At 55.3% G+C, this 14666-nt stretch overlaps 1 protein-coding gene across 8 annotated transcripts in view; it reads right to left on the reverse strand.

Annotated features, from left to right (window-relative positions):
- Nucleotides 1–14460, reverse strand: part of HEMK1 (HemK methyltransferase 1, mitochondrial release factors N(5)-glutamine) — a 38486-nt gene extending 24026 nt beyond the window's left edge. For 2 of the 8 annotated variants that reach the window (XM_073010131.1, XM_073010134.1), the window contains exons 1-10: nucleotides 14335–14460; nucleotides 11749–12149; nucleotides 11280–11371; nucleotides 10872–10965; nucleotides 6109–6243; nucleotides 5722–5786; nucleotides 5420–5469; nucleotides 4382–4487; nucleotides 3382–3477; nucleotides 3092–3205 (exon numbers count right to left, since the gene is read on the reverse strand). In XM_073010131.1, the coding sequence (XP_072866232.1) occupies nucleotides 3092–3205; nucleotides 3382–3477; nucleotides 4382–4487; nucleotides 5420–5469; nucleotides 5722–5786; nucleotides 6109–6243; nucleotides 10872–10965; nucleotides 11280–11371; nucleotides 11749–11976 (980 nt within the window). In that variant the 5' untranslated portion in view covers nucleotides 11977–12149; nucleotides 14335–14460. The other 6 variants (XM_007984366.3, XM_007984368.3, XM_073010132.1 and 3 more) reach the window with 6 other exon arrangements.
- Between the last annotated feature and the right edge of the window lie 206 nt (nucleotides 14461–14666).

The following is a 14666-nucleotide window of genomic DNA, read 5'->3' on the forward strand; positions in this document are numbered from 1 at the left end:
TTTCTTGCATTTACAGGGTTGGAGGCATATTTCAATAAGGCAGCCGGATGAGACCCATGGAGAAACCCATTGACAACTGGGAAAAGCATCCAACTGTGAGATAAGGCCTCAGTTTCCCCAACTATCAGAAGAGGAGATAGAATTACTTTCCCAGAGTACATCAAACAGGGACTCCTACACTCCTGTCTGTGCTCTGGGCTCTGGCTGAAGGAGGCTGCATGGGCAGTAGGCACATCTCTCAAGACCTCAGGGGCCTGCACAGCCTGGACTCCGGCATCAGCTCCATGTCCTCCTCCCATTCTGCCTGCAAGTGCTCCTTGACATATGCTGGTGGTGGTGGGGAGGTAGTTCGAGTCTCTGGCTTTGGCCTCAGGAGCAAGGGAGGGGATAGGGCAGGTGAGCCTGGCTTTCCCTGAGCTGGAGCCACTGGCTGCCCTGGCCTGGGCCTCAAGGCACTGGGGCCATAGTGAGGAGGGGCTGAGGGGAGATGTGGGCTGCCAGGCTACCAGCCTGCTGGCTCCATCTCTAGACAACAATGAGGAGTCAAGAGCCCAAGACTGAAACTCCTGCCTACCTTTCTTTCCAGACTGCCTTGTATCCCTGCCTGCCTTATGTTGGTCCCAAGCATCAGATGGATGCCTGAGAGCACCAGGTCCTTCCTCCCTGTGTCTGCCCTCTGAGGAAGGCGAGAAAAAATGCCACAATGTGCCAAGCCAGGCACCTTCCATGGGCTCCTCACACGCATCCTATGAAATAAAGCATTTAGTCACATTTCTCAGTCTTAGAAGCCAAGGCTGAGTGAGGTGAAGTCATCTGCCCAAGGTCACATTGTGGTGAGGGGCAGATTCTGGGATTGAAATCCAGGCTGGTGTGGCTACAACATCAGGGCTCAGTGTCCAGGGCCCAATCAAGCCAGTGGCTGCAGGCTTGAGGCCCCACCTGCCAGTCCTCTTGGCTTGGACCTTTTCCTCAGCAGAGTCAAGCTGCACATTTTTCTGGGCAGAAAGTTGTCCCTGAGGGCCGCTCCTGCTTGTGGCCCCAGCTGCCCCAACACTGTCACTCTCCAACACTGCACTCTCTTTTGGTGCAACATCCACAAGCTCGCCAAGGCCCTTCCTCAGGAATGGGCCTGAGGCCAGGAGGGTGAGACCATCAGGGAAGCCAGGACTGGCTGAGGGGTGGGGGATGATAGACTGCACTAAGGTCACGGCAACTACCCTGAGATGCTGCTGAAGACAGCAAGAGCCAAAGGGCACAGGGAGGAAGACAGAAAGGGCAACACTGGTGAGGACCTTAGCAGGCAAAGGTCTGTGAGCACAGGGGACTCAGGGAGTGGGGAGCTTCGCCCTGGTTGTGCACCCCTTCGCCTCCCAACCCGAGTTCCTTCTGGAGCAGCCTCTTCAAAGGAAGCCAGGGGCAGCTCAAGGTTCATGCAGCTGGGGCTGGGCATGGGGCAGGCCACTGGGGCACTGGGAGCTGTAGCGTGACCTCTGCCAAATGCGTCCTCCAGCCATAGTGCAGGGCGACACTTAGGCTGGGTGTGACTCCAGCAATACAGGCTCCCCAAAGGGACGGATCTAACTTACTATCTCCACTTGGCCACTATCATGGGACCTCAGGCAGTTCACACCTTCTCTTGTTCTCTCTGCCTGGAGAATGGACATTCAGATGCCAGCATGCACATTCCACTTGGCTAAGAGGAAAGAGGCTGCCACTTGGCGCTAACCTTGGACTCAGAAGAGCCAGCTTCTTATAGGGAAAGGAGCTGCCCAAGGTCCCACTGCAGGACACAGCCTTGGAACTCAGCTCTCCTGGCTGCAGCAAAGGATGCTGCCCATCGGACCACACTGCCCATCAGACCATACTGCCAGGCCCTGGGAAGTGCTGGAGTGGCAGGGGGCAGTCTAGTGGAATGAGCCAGCCTGGTTTGCCATGTTCCTTAGGACCCACCCTGAAGCAGGCTCACACCACCAGTACTCACCAACCTAGAGATTTCCTGTCACTGTTGATAGGAAGGCTGGATCTGCAGGCCTCCTGGTGGCCATGAGTCTGCACAGACCAGAGCTGGGGTGGAGGCCACAATCCTGTGCCCAGTATCTCAGTTTCTCACTCTCCCCAGCCCCAACCAGGTACACATGGGTTATTTGAAACCCCAGGGGGTCAACTCAGAAGGGATGTTTTAGTTAAAAGCTATGGGGATAAAAAGGAAACACCCCTCACGGCTCAAGCCTTCCATTAAATGAATGTGGATGTGTGACCCAGGAACTGTGCAGCAAGGACCTCCAGGCCCTCCCCTCCAGAAAGCAGGCAGTCATCCTTGAGCTGAAATGCAGATGAGCTTCCTGTGCTTGAGCCAGGCTTGGCCAGGGAAGTGTGTTCGCATGCACCCAGGGCAGTGGAGGACTGATCAGTCCCCGCGAGTGAGCTGCTCTACACCAGGCCCCATGGTATCCAAGGCCAGGAGTGAGGACTCACGTGCCTTCCTCCACGCTGCACCCGCACACCCCTACCAAGCAGGGGACTGACGGCCAGCCCTGCTGGGGCAGAAGGAAACTCTCACCCTGGCGCTACCTGGGAGTAAGGGGTCAGGTGACCTGCAAGTCATGGAACAAATCATTAGGTCACCATTTGTTAGTCTCTCAATACTTTACTGGCCATATCCCCCAATACTCCCACATCTATTTCACCAACACACAGCAACTGCCCTCAGCCACCCTGATGTGATGGAGCCAGACTGAGAACTTGGGTCTACCCAGGTGTCCTAGAAATATCCTAGAAATGCAGAGCATGGGGAAATCACAGAACCTTGGGAAATGCCATAAGCACTTGGGTTCTGGAAAGTGCCATCCACCTCCCTCCGGTCAGGCTGGCGCCACTGACAAGGCATCCACAGGGCAGCCACACTATGGCCTAGACCTCTGGATATGCAGGAACCGGGGCCTGAGGAGACAGGGATAGGGGCTGGTTACCACCTGGGCCTCGGGGAATGAGCAGGGAGTGGGAACAGCACACTCTCCTGACAGCCAGGGCTGAGGATGGCCCCAGTGGAAAGACCAGCATGCTACAGGGCTAAAGAGGGGTAGGAGCTCACCTCCCACAGAAGTCCTTGCGCACAGCCACAAGATTAAGGTACAGTTCAGGCCGGCTCTGAAGCCAGCTGCTGACAAGCTCCGGGTGCCTTGGGTCCACTTCTAAGAAGATACTACTACATGGGGGAGAAATGGGTGGGCTCAGTAGGACAGGTCTGGGGCCTGCCCTTCTGGGCTGCTTGGGCTGGTGAGGTGAGGGTCCTGTGCTCATCTCTGCCAGGGCCTGCCCAGTACACATTAGGAGCAGTGGAGGCTGCTGGGGACAGACCTAGGAGACCCATCCCATTCATACCCAGAGTCCTTCAGGAGCTGGGGTGCCAGGGCCAGGATGTGGGTAATGATGTCCATGCCCTCCTCCCCACCGTCCAGGGCCGCAGGGTCTTCATAGCTGAAAGGGAAAGCAGTAGGAGGTGACAGCCTGAGGAAGGGGTATCTGAAATGCATGGAGGGTGTGGGCAGAGCCTCCACAAATGGGGCCCTGTGGAACTTACACTCTAGACTGAAGGGCAAATCTGAGGACCCAGAGAAGGAGGGTCCCAAATGGGTGGCAGCTTCTCTTCCCTTCCTCTCATGGGCAGCACCCTGCCAGGCAGTGCCAGGCGTGCTTGCTGAATCCCACTGGCTGATGGCCTCTCCTGATGGACTGACTCATGTCAGGGCATGAATGTCTCCCCACAAGGCTGCTCCTTTTCTTGGTTTGGGAGATCTGGGGCTAGCCCTGACCACTCCTGAGAGCCCAGAAAGGGAGGGCCAACACCCCAATCCCATCCAACATGACTGCTGTCCCATCCAGGACTCCTGGGCTGCCCCTGGTTCTCAGCCCCTGTGTAAGAGCAGGATCACCTGGCGCAAAGCTAGCCTGGGGCCAAGTTTTAGTCCCAGCTTTCCCACCGAGCCCCCATGTGACCACAGACAAGACACCTTCCCTCGCTGGGCCTCAGTATTCTATAAAATGATGTGCCCATCTACAAAGCACCCCCTATGAGTCCTCCACTGTGTTTGATGCTTTCAAGTCGTCACTGAGTCCTCCTATGGCCCTGCAGAGCACTACCTCCCTTTTTTCAGAGGCAGGAAACAGGCCCAGAGAGGTTCGGTGGCTGTTCAGTAGCCTTAAGTAGGGAGGCAGATGCTGAATCTAGGTAGGACTGTGGGCTCTCCAGTGCGTCCACGTAACACCACTGCCTGTTTCAGCACCAACTCCCCTGTCCCTCTAGATGATGTGGTCCTCGAGGGCAGACTAATCCCATTAGGCCTTTCCAGGCCTGGCCTCCCTGGCCCACCCTGCTTAGCACCTGCGGATCTCGGGGGCCAGCTGTTCCATGTCCTGGTGGAAGATGTAGGGAGGGTTGCTGACGACCAGGTCCACAGGGCCCCAGGGCAGGTGTGTCCAGCTCCTTTCTGTCGTCAAAGAAGAGGACACACAGTAGGGACTAACCCATTGGGAGGTAAAGGATGGTAGCTCCCCCTGCCACTATGTCCCTCTTATCACGCCACACCTTGGGCCTGACACTGGATCTGATAAGTCAGACCTGCAAATTAGTGCCCAGGGACCTCAGCTGACAGCCTGGTGGAGAATGTGCATGCTTTAACATCGCAGCCCTTCATTTCAAGACGTAGAGTGTCCTTGCCAAAAATCCTCAAGACTCCGTTCAAGTGCCACTTCCAGGGCGTCCTTCCTGATTGCCTAGGCAGGAAAGAGCCTTTCTCTTCTGTAGCTCCACCAGCCTTATAGGCAACATGGACTGAGAGTACATAGAGGCTGGGCCTGGCCTCATCAGCCAACTCCTGATGGCTCTGACTACTGGTTTCACCCTGTGCCGGGTGCTACACCAAGTATATCACACTCCATGGAGGGGGCACATGAGGCTCAAGGATCCCATGGGTAAGGCAATGGAGCCAGAACTGGAGTTGGAGGCCCAGAGACACTGTAAAGGCTATGGCTGAGCTGTGCAGTGCCTGGATCGCTTCTTCCCAGGCCAGGCAGGGGGAGAGGGGCACTCAAGTATTTTGGTCCTGAAGGCATTATTTTAAGCTTTTGCTTATCTGTTGCCAACAAGCAAGCCCTTAACTCATTAGTTATGAGGAATTCATTGACCTGACCCTTATGGGTCAGGTCAGCCTAGGAGGCAAAAGCAACTTGTCTGTCCTCAGCCAAGGCTTCGTTTGAACTGCCACACACAACCACACACACACACACATTTGTGTGTGTTCATGTGTGTGGTTGTGTGGCTTTTGGGGAAGCCCTCCTTCCATGTCCACGGAGTGCCTCATCCACCCAGCAGCACCTGTATCTAGTCTCCCTATGTTAAGGAACATTCAGGGGAGGGTACCTGAGGTCATGTCGAGGTGGATGATCCAAATCCTGTCCTGCAACTGAAGCCTAGATAGACAGGGAGAAAGGGGTGGGCACGGGGGCAGATCCCTACCCTTCACTACAAGAATGAGGTCTTGTAGTCAACCTTTCTTGGACCGGCAAGATACTCACTGCCCACTACCCATTCAGAACCCCATGGGACCCATGCCAGGCTACCCCACTGCTTCCTCCTTCTTGGCAGGAGAAATCAGACATTAGTGAGTTTGAAACCTGAAAAGGAGTCAAGATCAGGCCCCAAAGTGCAACTCCCCTACCTACCTCTGAGCGTTCTCATGGGTCAGAGAGATGGCAGCTTCCCCCTTATCCACAGCAATGACTCGGCTCTGTCCCAAGAACAAACAGAGGATATGTGGAAGGCAATGCTGAGAGATGCTGGGAGATACTGGGCCTGGGAGACCCTCCTCCAACCCCCCACCAGAAGAGAAGGGAAATACCCAACAGCCTTTTCTTCTTGGCCAAAATCTAGCCAGATAGATGTGGTAGGCATTAGAGTCTGTGAACCACAGTGGGCTAGGGGCAGCCCTGTCCTCCCTCATCTAGCTGCTTCCCCTCAAGTGCTCCTAGCAGAGGGATGTGGGGGAAGCACTAATGGGAGGGGCAGTGAGTGTCAGTCACAGTCTATCCAGAGTGGGTGGAGAGGCTCACCTGAGGGAGCTGGCTCAGCAGGCTGAGGGAGATGGCTCCCGATCCACAGCCTACCTCCAGAATGAGGGGGCTGCCTGGGGATCCCACAGCATAGGACCTCTGGGCCACCTCTTCCAGCACCCACTCAACCAGTTCCTGTGAAGCAGAGGGGTCTGGATCAGAGTTGGTGCCTGGGGGTGTTGGTACAGAGGCCTAAGCAGTTACCCCTGTGAACGTAGGAAGGGGAGGTAGCCAAAGCCAGACTAACCTTCATGTCAGCTGGGCCATGGCCAAGTCACCCTGCCCCTCCACGCCTCAGCTTCCCCATCTGTACAACTGAGCCCAGTTGAGGATAGCCCACCTCATGGGGATATGGTGGGGATTAAATGAGCTAATCCACACCTGTGTCATGTTAAGTGTTTAATCAACCCCAGCTAAGCCCTTTACAGACATCCTCCCATTCTGGGCACGGTGGCTCACGCCTATAATCCCAACACTTTGTGAGACCAAGGTGGGCAGATCACTTGAGTTCGGAGTTTGAGACCAGCCTGGCCAACATGGTGAAACCTCATCTCTGCTAAAAGTGCAAAAATTTGCCGGGCATGGGCATGGTGGCGGATGTCTCTAGTCCCAGCTACTCAGGAGGCTGAGGCGGGAGAACTGCTTAAGCCCGGGAGGTAGAGGTTGCGTTGGATCAGGATCGTGCCACTGCACTCCAGCCTGGGAGACAGAGCAACACTCCATCTCAAGAACTGTATCTGATAGTTCCTGGCCACTCCCTCTGGCCTGACCCTGCTCCCAGAGCTTTTCCTGTATTAATCTGTTAAATCCTCACAAGTGTCCCATGAGGAAACTGAGGCCTGGGGTCAAGGCCCCACCTGAGCCTAGCCTGTGGTTCATGGTGGCCAAGAATCAGGAGCTGGTGTGACAGAGCTGAGCTTGAGAGGCCCCAGGGAGGCTCCTAGGCCAAAGGGACAGGGAATTCCCTCCTTTGGAGAAGATGGGTCATGGGGGAACATGGTCCTGACTAAGGACCTGAGGGCTGTGGCATACACAGGCATAGCTCAACAGGCATGGGTGCAGAGGGAGGTGCCTGCCCTGGCAGCAGGAGGACATTTTCAGACATTGCCACTTTGGAAACAAGAGGGTTTCAAGCCTTGCCTACCCAGCCACTGCCTGCGAGGACTATGCCTGCAAACCAACATAGGGTAGGGGTGAAGGGTGGAAGGCTCCTACCGTCCAATGGCCAAAATGTTTCCCAGAGGGTCAGAACTCCTGGGACCCCAGGTCTCAGGAAAGACTGGCTCAGGGAGCTAGGGATGGTGGGCAGCAAGTGGGTGCTTCCCTGATCTGAAAAGAGGACCACCTTTTCCATAAAGCCTTCCTCAAGCCTGGGCCAGGCTCTACCGTGGCTTTCCCCACCCTGAGCCTAAGGTCTAGCCTAAGGATGCGGTGTGCCTCTCCCACCAGACTCCATATCGGGAAGACCTGAGGTCCGACTCATCGCAGTGTGTCCCACACTGGCAGGGCTTGGCCCACAGACAGACTTCTTGGCTACTTTCTTTCTTCTTTTTTTTTTTTTTTTTGAGACAGAGTTTCGTTCTTGTTGCCCAGGCTGGAAGGCTAGAGTAGAACGGCGCAATCTTGGCTCACCGCAACCTCCGCCTCCCAGTTTCAAGCGATTCGCCTGTCTCAGCCTTCCCGAGTAGCTGGGATTACAGGCATGCAACACCATGCCTGGCTAATTTTGTATTTTTAGGAGAGACAGGGTTTCTCCACGTTTGTCAGGCTGGTCTCGAACTCCCAACCTCAGGTGATCTGCCCGCCTCGGACTCCCAAAGTGCTGGGATTACAGGTGTGAGCCATGGCACCCGACCCTCTTGGCTACTTTCTAAGTGCTGGGCAAACTCTCTGTGGCACCACCCTCTGCGTCTCACACTGCCAGGTCTCCCCAACACCCCAGTGCCATCAGCCAGGCCCAATGGAGCAGAGGGCTCCAGATCACTCACACCCATTTTCCACATAAGTTCCCCAGTGCTGGGTTCCAAAAAGCATCTCACCCTTCCAGGCCCCCAACCCCAGGAACAATGTTCACCCACCCTGAGGATGGCAAGTCCAAGCCAGGCAGAACTTGACCAGCAGGTGCAAACCTCCCTGTTCCAAGCCTCTTCTGCACCAAACAAATGATTGCCTGTGGGTGAGGGGGCCCAGCTCCAGCAGGAGAGGACATATATTCACTAGCTCTCACCAGCCCTGTGCTAGGCACTACCGGAGACCACTAGGGTACTTGTGGCAAGCTGGGCCTGCAGGGTTGGGACAGGTACAGAGTGAGCAGTGTAGGGTTGTGGCTGAGAGCCTGTGGTCTCAGTGGTGAGGCCACACGCTGAGAGGTTGGCAGGGTGACCAGGACTTATCAGGTGTGTGAGCCTTTCTTGGTTTCCTGGCCATAGACCTACTCTGGCTGGGGAATGACCCCTCAGTCAGCCACACTGGCCAGTCACCTCACAGAGATACTCAAAGACCTCAAAGACACACACCACATATGTGGATGGCCACCTTGGGGAGGGTGAGAAGCTGAGAAACTGAGCCCCTGCCACCGCTAGTGGCCTCTTGCTTGCCATAATACTCCAGAGCACAGGAGGCTCATCTTGGTTGTAGGGCCACTTGGGGCAGGGGTAGACAACAGCACAAGAAGTCCAGAAACTTTCTCTTCTCCACCCAGTGAAGAGCCTCCCTCAGCCTGACGCTGGTGGCTCTTTCAGGGAGACTAAAAGCCAAGCTGGTCACAGGCTCAAGGCAACCCCCCCAGGTGAATATGGAAAGAATCTCAAGAACAGGATGGGGCGCAGGGGCATGCAGGAAGGAGGTGAGGGGCAGGCAGTTGTTGGCTCTGCCTAGAACTGCTGCCCCAACATGGACTTCATACCCCATCAAGAGGTTGGCCCAAGGCCTCAGCAGAACCTGAGTGCCCACAAGTACCCTCTATTAGGATGGCATCCCTGGTGGAGCAGACCCAAGGAGGTGGCATTGCCTCCTTCGAGTCAATCACAGACAAAACACTGATCCTCCCACAACCTGTACAGCCTCACAGCAGGCCAGGTGAGAATGGTTCACACCCCCAGCCCTGAGTTTCCTACTGTACTCACTGCCAGGCCAGAAGCTGAACCACCTTCTCACCCCTAGGAAAAATCCAACTCACTGGGTCACATGCCTCCTGCAAGTTTGCACTTCAGACTCCTCCTTCATCAGACACCATCCTCTGCACCCATTCTCACCACTCCCTGCCACAGGCCACGTCCTCTTGAGTTCTTGGTAAGGCATCCCCCGATGTGGCTTTACAATGGGGTGAACCTGGTGAGTTCTCAGAAATGTCTGCACAGTGAGGTGAGCACCTGGCCTCCCAATCGCAGCATCTCCCCTCACCCCACCCCTTGCAGTAGAGCTGCTCTCTTGGCCCAGACCAATCTAAGAATCAGGGGCCACATGGGAGCCAAAGTCCACACTTGATACTCAGAACCCTGGCACATATGGCTGGTGCCAGGTCAGCTCTGAAGGAACTCAAAGGTCACCATGCCCTGACCCTGGGCAGCTGGAGACAGCAAATGATCTCTTCGCCAGAGATCATGTTTTTGAGAGCCACAGGTAAGCCTCCCAAGGCCTGCAGGTGGCAGGCCACACCTTGCTCTGGGTCTCCATACTGTGTCCTAGGTCATGCCAATCCCAGATAGGGGAGCCACCACGAGAGGGATGGGGCTCTGACCTGGGAGTCAGGAAGTCCAAGTGCTGCCCTCATGCTCCCTTCCTTGACAGCCCTGTGACTTCAGCAAGGCCTCAGATTCCCTACTGTCCCTGCCCTGACACTGGGCAGTGAAGCAAGGACCTGGCCTCCCAACCACATGATATGGAGGGGAGAGGGGTCAGAGAGTTTCTTGGCTAGGGGACAGAGGCTGGGAAAGTGAAGGAAGGGTTTGGGACCCCTGGCCACGGCAGGGGAATGGGAATCTTTCCCAGAAATGTTTGTGTGCTTGGGTCTTTCTAGAAACATTCCTTCTCAGAACGTGCCGCCCTCTGACTTGCCCACCAGCTTTCACTCAGCTGTACTCCCTGGTCTGCACCCTCTGGCTCCCAGCTCTGCCACCTACAAAGTCAGAGGGGAGTCCAAGAAGGTCCATAGAAAGCGTCTCTTCCAGGACCAGGGTGCCTTACCAAGGGATAGCACACTTGCGCCGCACATCCCTAGTCCTAGTAATTTGAGGGACAACACGGGTGATTACCAGACCAGTCAGTAGACCAGATTCTCTGGTCTGGAGGCCTAACCCTCTCATCAACTGGGCCTAGAGAGGGCAGTAGGGCAGTGACCTGCCCGAGGTCACACAGCTGATACCAGGTCTCCAGGTGTCCAGCTGGAGCCCTCTCCACTTCCTCTATGCCTCCTGAGAAGCTGCTGGAGGACACTGTTCCCTGTGGGTTGGGTAAGCCATGGGACAGCTCCCAGAGAAACAGCGGAACAGTCTAAGTACTCAGGCAGCACTATTTGAGGCACTCTGGGACATTGCCAGACCTAGAGGCTGCGGTGGTAGCTTGGAACATGACAGTCAAGGGGACCAACAGGAATCCTGTCCTCTGGGCTCTGCCACCACAGACAGCGAGAAGATACGTGTCTAGAAAGGCAATGTCCCTGAAGTCATGGGGCCCCAGTGCCCCCTGGAGGAAGCCTGGGGTAAGACCGGTACCCTGAACTCCACCCTCATCCTGATCCTGCCTTGCCCTGGTGGCACACCTACCTCTGTTTCTGGCCGAGGAATAAACACTGGGGGCACCATCCTCAGGCTGAGCCCCTGAAAGTCCCACTCTCCAAGGATGTACTGCACCGGCATCCTGCAGAGGGGGCAGCCGGGTGGTCATCATTGACAGAGCCAGGACCAACAGGACCATGCCTGGGTTGAGAGATACCACTTGTGGCCAAGGGCATCAGGCAAGACCATGTCTCCAGGGCCTTGGGACTCCTGAGGCAAAGCCTTCCCTCCCTCCCTTCTTCTATTCACTACCCCAGCCCCACTCTTGCCACCCCTGCACCCTAACACCTCCTTAGTCCTTGGACATTCTCCTCCTCCCTGAACTTGGTGGGGATAGGGGAAGCTGGACTGCTGCTCCCCAAACACATCCTTCAGGTCTGATCCATGGGTGCTCACCTCTGCAATCGACGGCTACTCAGCTCCTGGATACACTGTAGTTGCTGAGAGGTCAAGGGCTGGGTCCAAAGTGCTGGCCTCAGGCTCTGAAACTGTCCCCACAGAGAATGTAAGTGGCTGGCTCACTGGGCCCAGGGGCCCCAACCCAGGTGTCTTATGTGGATAATGCCTGCCTAGCACTGGTCTAGAGGCCCAACACTCTCATCATCTGTGCCCAGAGGGGGCAGCATCCTGCCCAAGGTTACACAGCTAATACCAGGCCTCCAGGTGTCTATCCCAGAATACTTAGGCAGAGATTTATTCATTCATCCAACAAACTGTTACAGTGTGTGCCAGGTGCTAAGACGTTCCTTCAGAAAAATCCCATCAGTCTCAGCTAAGAACTCTTAGTGAACAGAAAACCTGGATATCTCTTCCCAAAGTCCTCCCTCCTCCCTCTTCCTGTCCTCTTGACAACACTGAACTTAACTGTTTTGGCTCCAAGGACATGAGCCACGATGTACTCACTGGATTCCCGGGCCTCAGGGATACCTCTTTTCTCAAAGACCCTAGTCCAGTGGCTGACCAGTTCTGTGGCACTGGATAACCCAGCCAGAGGTGGTTGGGGTTGCCATGAGCTGAAGGCCCAGCCGAGGGTACTTCCCCCTCTCCCTGGGCCAGACAGGAGGGCCCAGAGCATACGGCCCCAAAGCTCCATGTCTCAGGAAAAGGTTCTCCAGAGTGCTTCCAGGTTCCCAAGTCTGCCTTATGTCAGCTGCTGAGGTGGGTGCTGAGAGTGGCCCCTGGACCCAGCCGGGTGGAGATGGAGAGGTCACAAGTTCTGGTGCCCCAAAATGGGGCTCTGGTCCTCAGATATAGTTGGTTGCCACTCTGGGAGTGAAAGGAACCAGGAAAGCAGGTGAGCCTTGTATGACACCCCCCCTTCTACCAATACATTGCCTGAGAATAGTTGTGCTCTTGCTGACACCCCCTTGACTCCATTTAGAGCCTCACCCACCTATCTGATCATTCTTGTCTTGGCCACTTATGTTTTCTTTTTTTTTTTTTTGAGATGGACTCTCTCTCTGTCACCCAGGCTGGAGTGCAGTGGCCGGATCTCAGCTCACTGCAAGCTCCGCCTCCCGGGTCTACGCCATTCTCCTGCCTTAGCCTCCCGAGCAGCTGGGACTACAGGCGCCCGCCACCTCGCCCAGCTAGTTTTTCGTATTTTTTTAGTAGAGACGGGGTTTCACCGTGTTAGCCAGGCTGGTCTCGATCTCCTGACCTCGTGATCCACCCATCTCGGCCTCCCAAAGTGCTGGGATTACAGGCTTGAGCCACCGCGCCCGGCCTGCCACTTACGTTTTCTTCACATTTTTAGCTGGAATGGGCTGAGCCCATGGCTCAGTCTGCTAATAAATGGGTTGGTGGCAGGTTAGGGCACATATTTGGGGATAGGATAGATCTGTGTCTAACCTAGTGTGTGTGATCTTAAGCAAGTCATTATTTCTGAATTTCACTTTCTTAATCCGTAAGATGGGAGAAAATCACACCAAACCCATGGCAAGCAAAACATTAGACTATGAATATCCAAGACCTGGGAGGCAGCTCAACACACAGTAGAGACTAGATGTTACACGATCTTAACTGATGTTACAAGGGGCAGATGATTGCCTTTGATTGGGAGCTTTGAATCTGACATTTTGTGTGTACTCTCATGGATTTATATGCTGAAAATTTCCTCCTAATTTGACCCATAATCCAGGACATTAGTGTAAACCGCCACCTAAAAAATTTACAATTTTATATTTAAAGATGTCACAAGCAAGTTTAACTGAAGGTTTAAAATCAGTGGTCCCCTTTGCTTCCAGATAAAAGTCCAAACTAGCATTTATTGAGCACCTGCTAAGTGCCACATCTTCAAATACAAGTAGGGTCCGAGAAGGGAAGCGACTTGCCCAACGTCACTTAGGTAGAAACTGTCCCAGGTAAGTTGGGCGCGGTGGCTCACGCCTGTGTAATTCCAGCACTTTGGGAGGCCGAAGTGGGCGGATCACGAGGTCAAGAGTTCCAGACCGGCCAGGCGCGGTGGCTCAAGCCTGTAATCCCAGCACTTTGGGAGGCCGAGACGGGCGGATCACGAGGTCAGAAGATCGAGACCATCCTGGCTAACACGGTGAAACCCCGTCTCTACTAAAACTACAAAAAAAACTAGCTGGGCGAGGTGGCGGGCGCCTGTAGTCCCAGCTACTCGGGAGGCTGAGGCAGGAGAATGGCATGAACCCGGGAGGCGGAGCTTGCAGTGAGCTGAGATCCGGCCACTGCACTCCAGCCTGGGCGACAGAGCAAGACTCCGTCTCAAAAAAAAAAAAAAAAAAAAAAAAAAAAAAAAAGAGTTCCAGACCAGCCTGGCCAGCATAGTGAAACCCCGTCTCTACTAAAGATACAAAAAATTAGCCGGGCACGGTGGCGGGCGCCTCCAGTCCCAGCTACACGGGAGGCTGAGGCAGGAGAATGGCGAGAACCTGGGAGGCGGAGCTTGCAGTGAGCCGAGATTGCGCCACTGCACTCCAGCCTGGGGGACAGAGCAAGACTCTGCCTCAAAATAAATAAATAAATAAATAAATTAGCCGGGCATAGTGACGCGCGCCTGTAGTCCTAGCTACTCAGGAGGCTGAGGCAGGAGAATTGCTTGAACCCAGCAGGCAGAGGTTGCAGCGAGCCGAGGTCACGCCACTGCACTCCAGCCTGGGTGCCAGAGAGAGACTCCGTCTCCAAAAAAAAAAAAAAAAGAGAGAGAGAGAGAGAAAAAGAAACTGTCCCAGGCAAGACACGAACCCAAGTCCACCAGACTCCAGAAGCGGCTCTGTGCACCAGTACGCTGTCCCAGGAACCAAGGCCCGAAGTCAGAGGTGTAAATTCCCTCACAGCTACACACTGCATTGTTAACGACCCAGACCGGGTCCCCTCCCTCCAACCCTGTTTCCCCATCTGCACTATGGAGAATGGGACCGGCCAGGTCTCCAGGCGGTTGCAGTCGAAACATCCCCTTCCGATCCCCACCTCCCGTGCATACCTGCCTGAGAGGCTCCCCACCCTCCCACCAGCCGGAGAAGCTGCCCCGTACTGAACGCCAGGACGTGCGTGGCCCGTCGCTCGCTCCCTTGGATGCCCCGCTTCCGGGGTTGGCGCATTTAAGAAAAGGCTCGGGCGGACGCCGTAGCCCAGCTTCAGGGTTCCCATCGCCTGTGGGTTCCTCCCAGGAGACCCCTGCGGATGGGTGGGGAGGCTGTGAATTCCACGCCCTCTACGCCCGCAGGCCTACATGCAGGAAAGTGCGGGGGATGTATGTGGGGTTGACCCCTGGAGACCCGGACCTGCTGGTCTTCCTTAAAATCACATCAGGGA

The sequence above is a fragment of the Chlorocebus sabaeus genome, chromosome 22 (assembly GCF_047675955.1).
Source record: "Chlorocebus sabaeus isolate Y175 chromosome 22, mChlSab1.0.hap1, whole genome shotgun sequence".
Taxonomy (NCBI): Eukaryota; Metazoa; Chordata; class Mammalia; order Primates; family Cercopithecidae; genus Chlorocebus; species Chlorocebus sabaeus.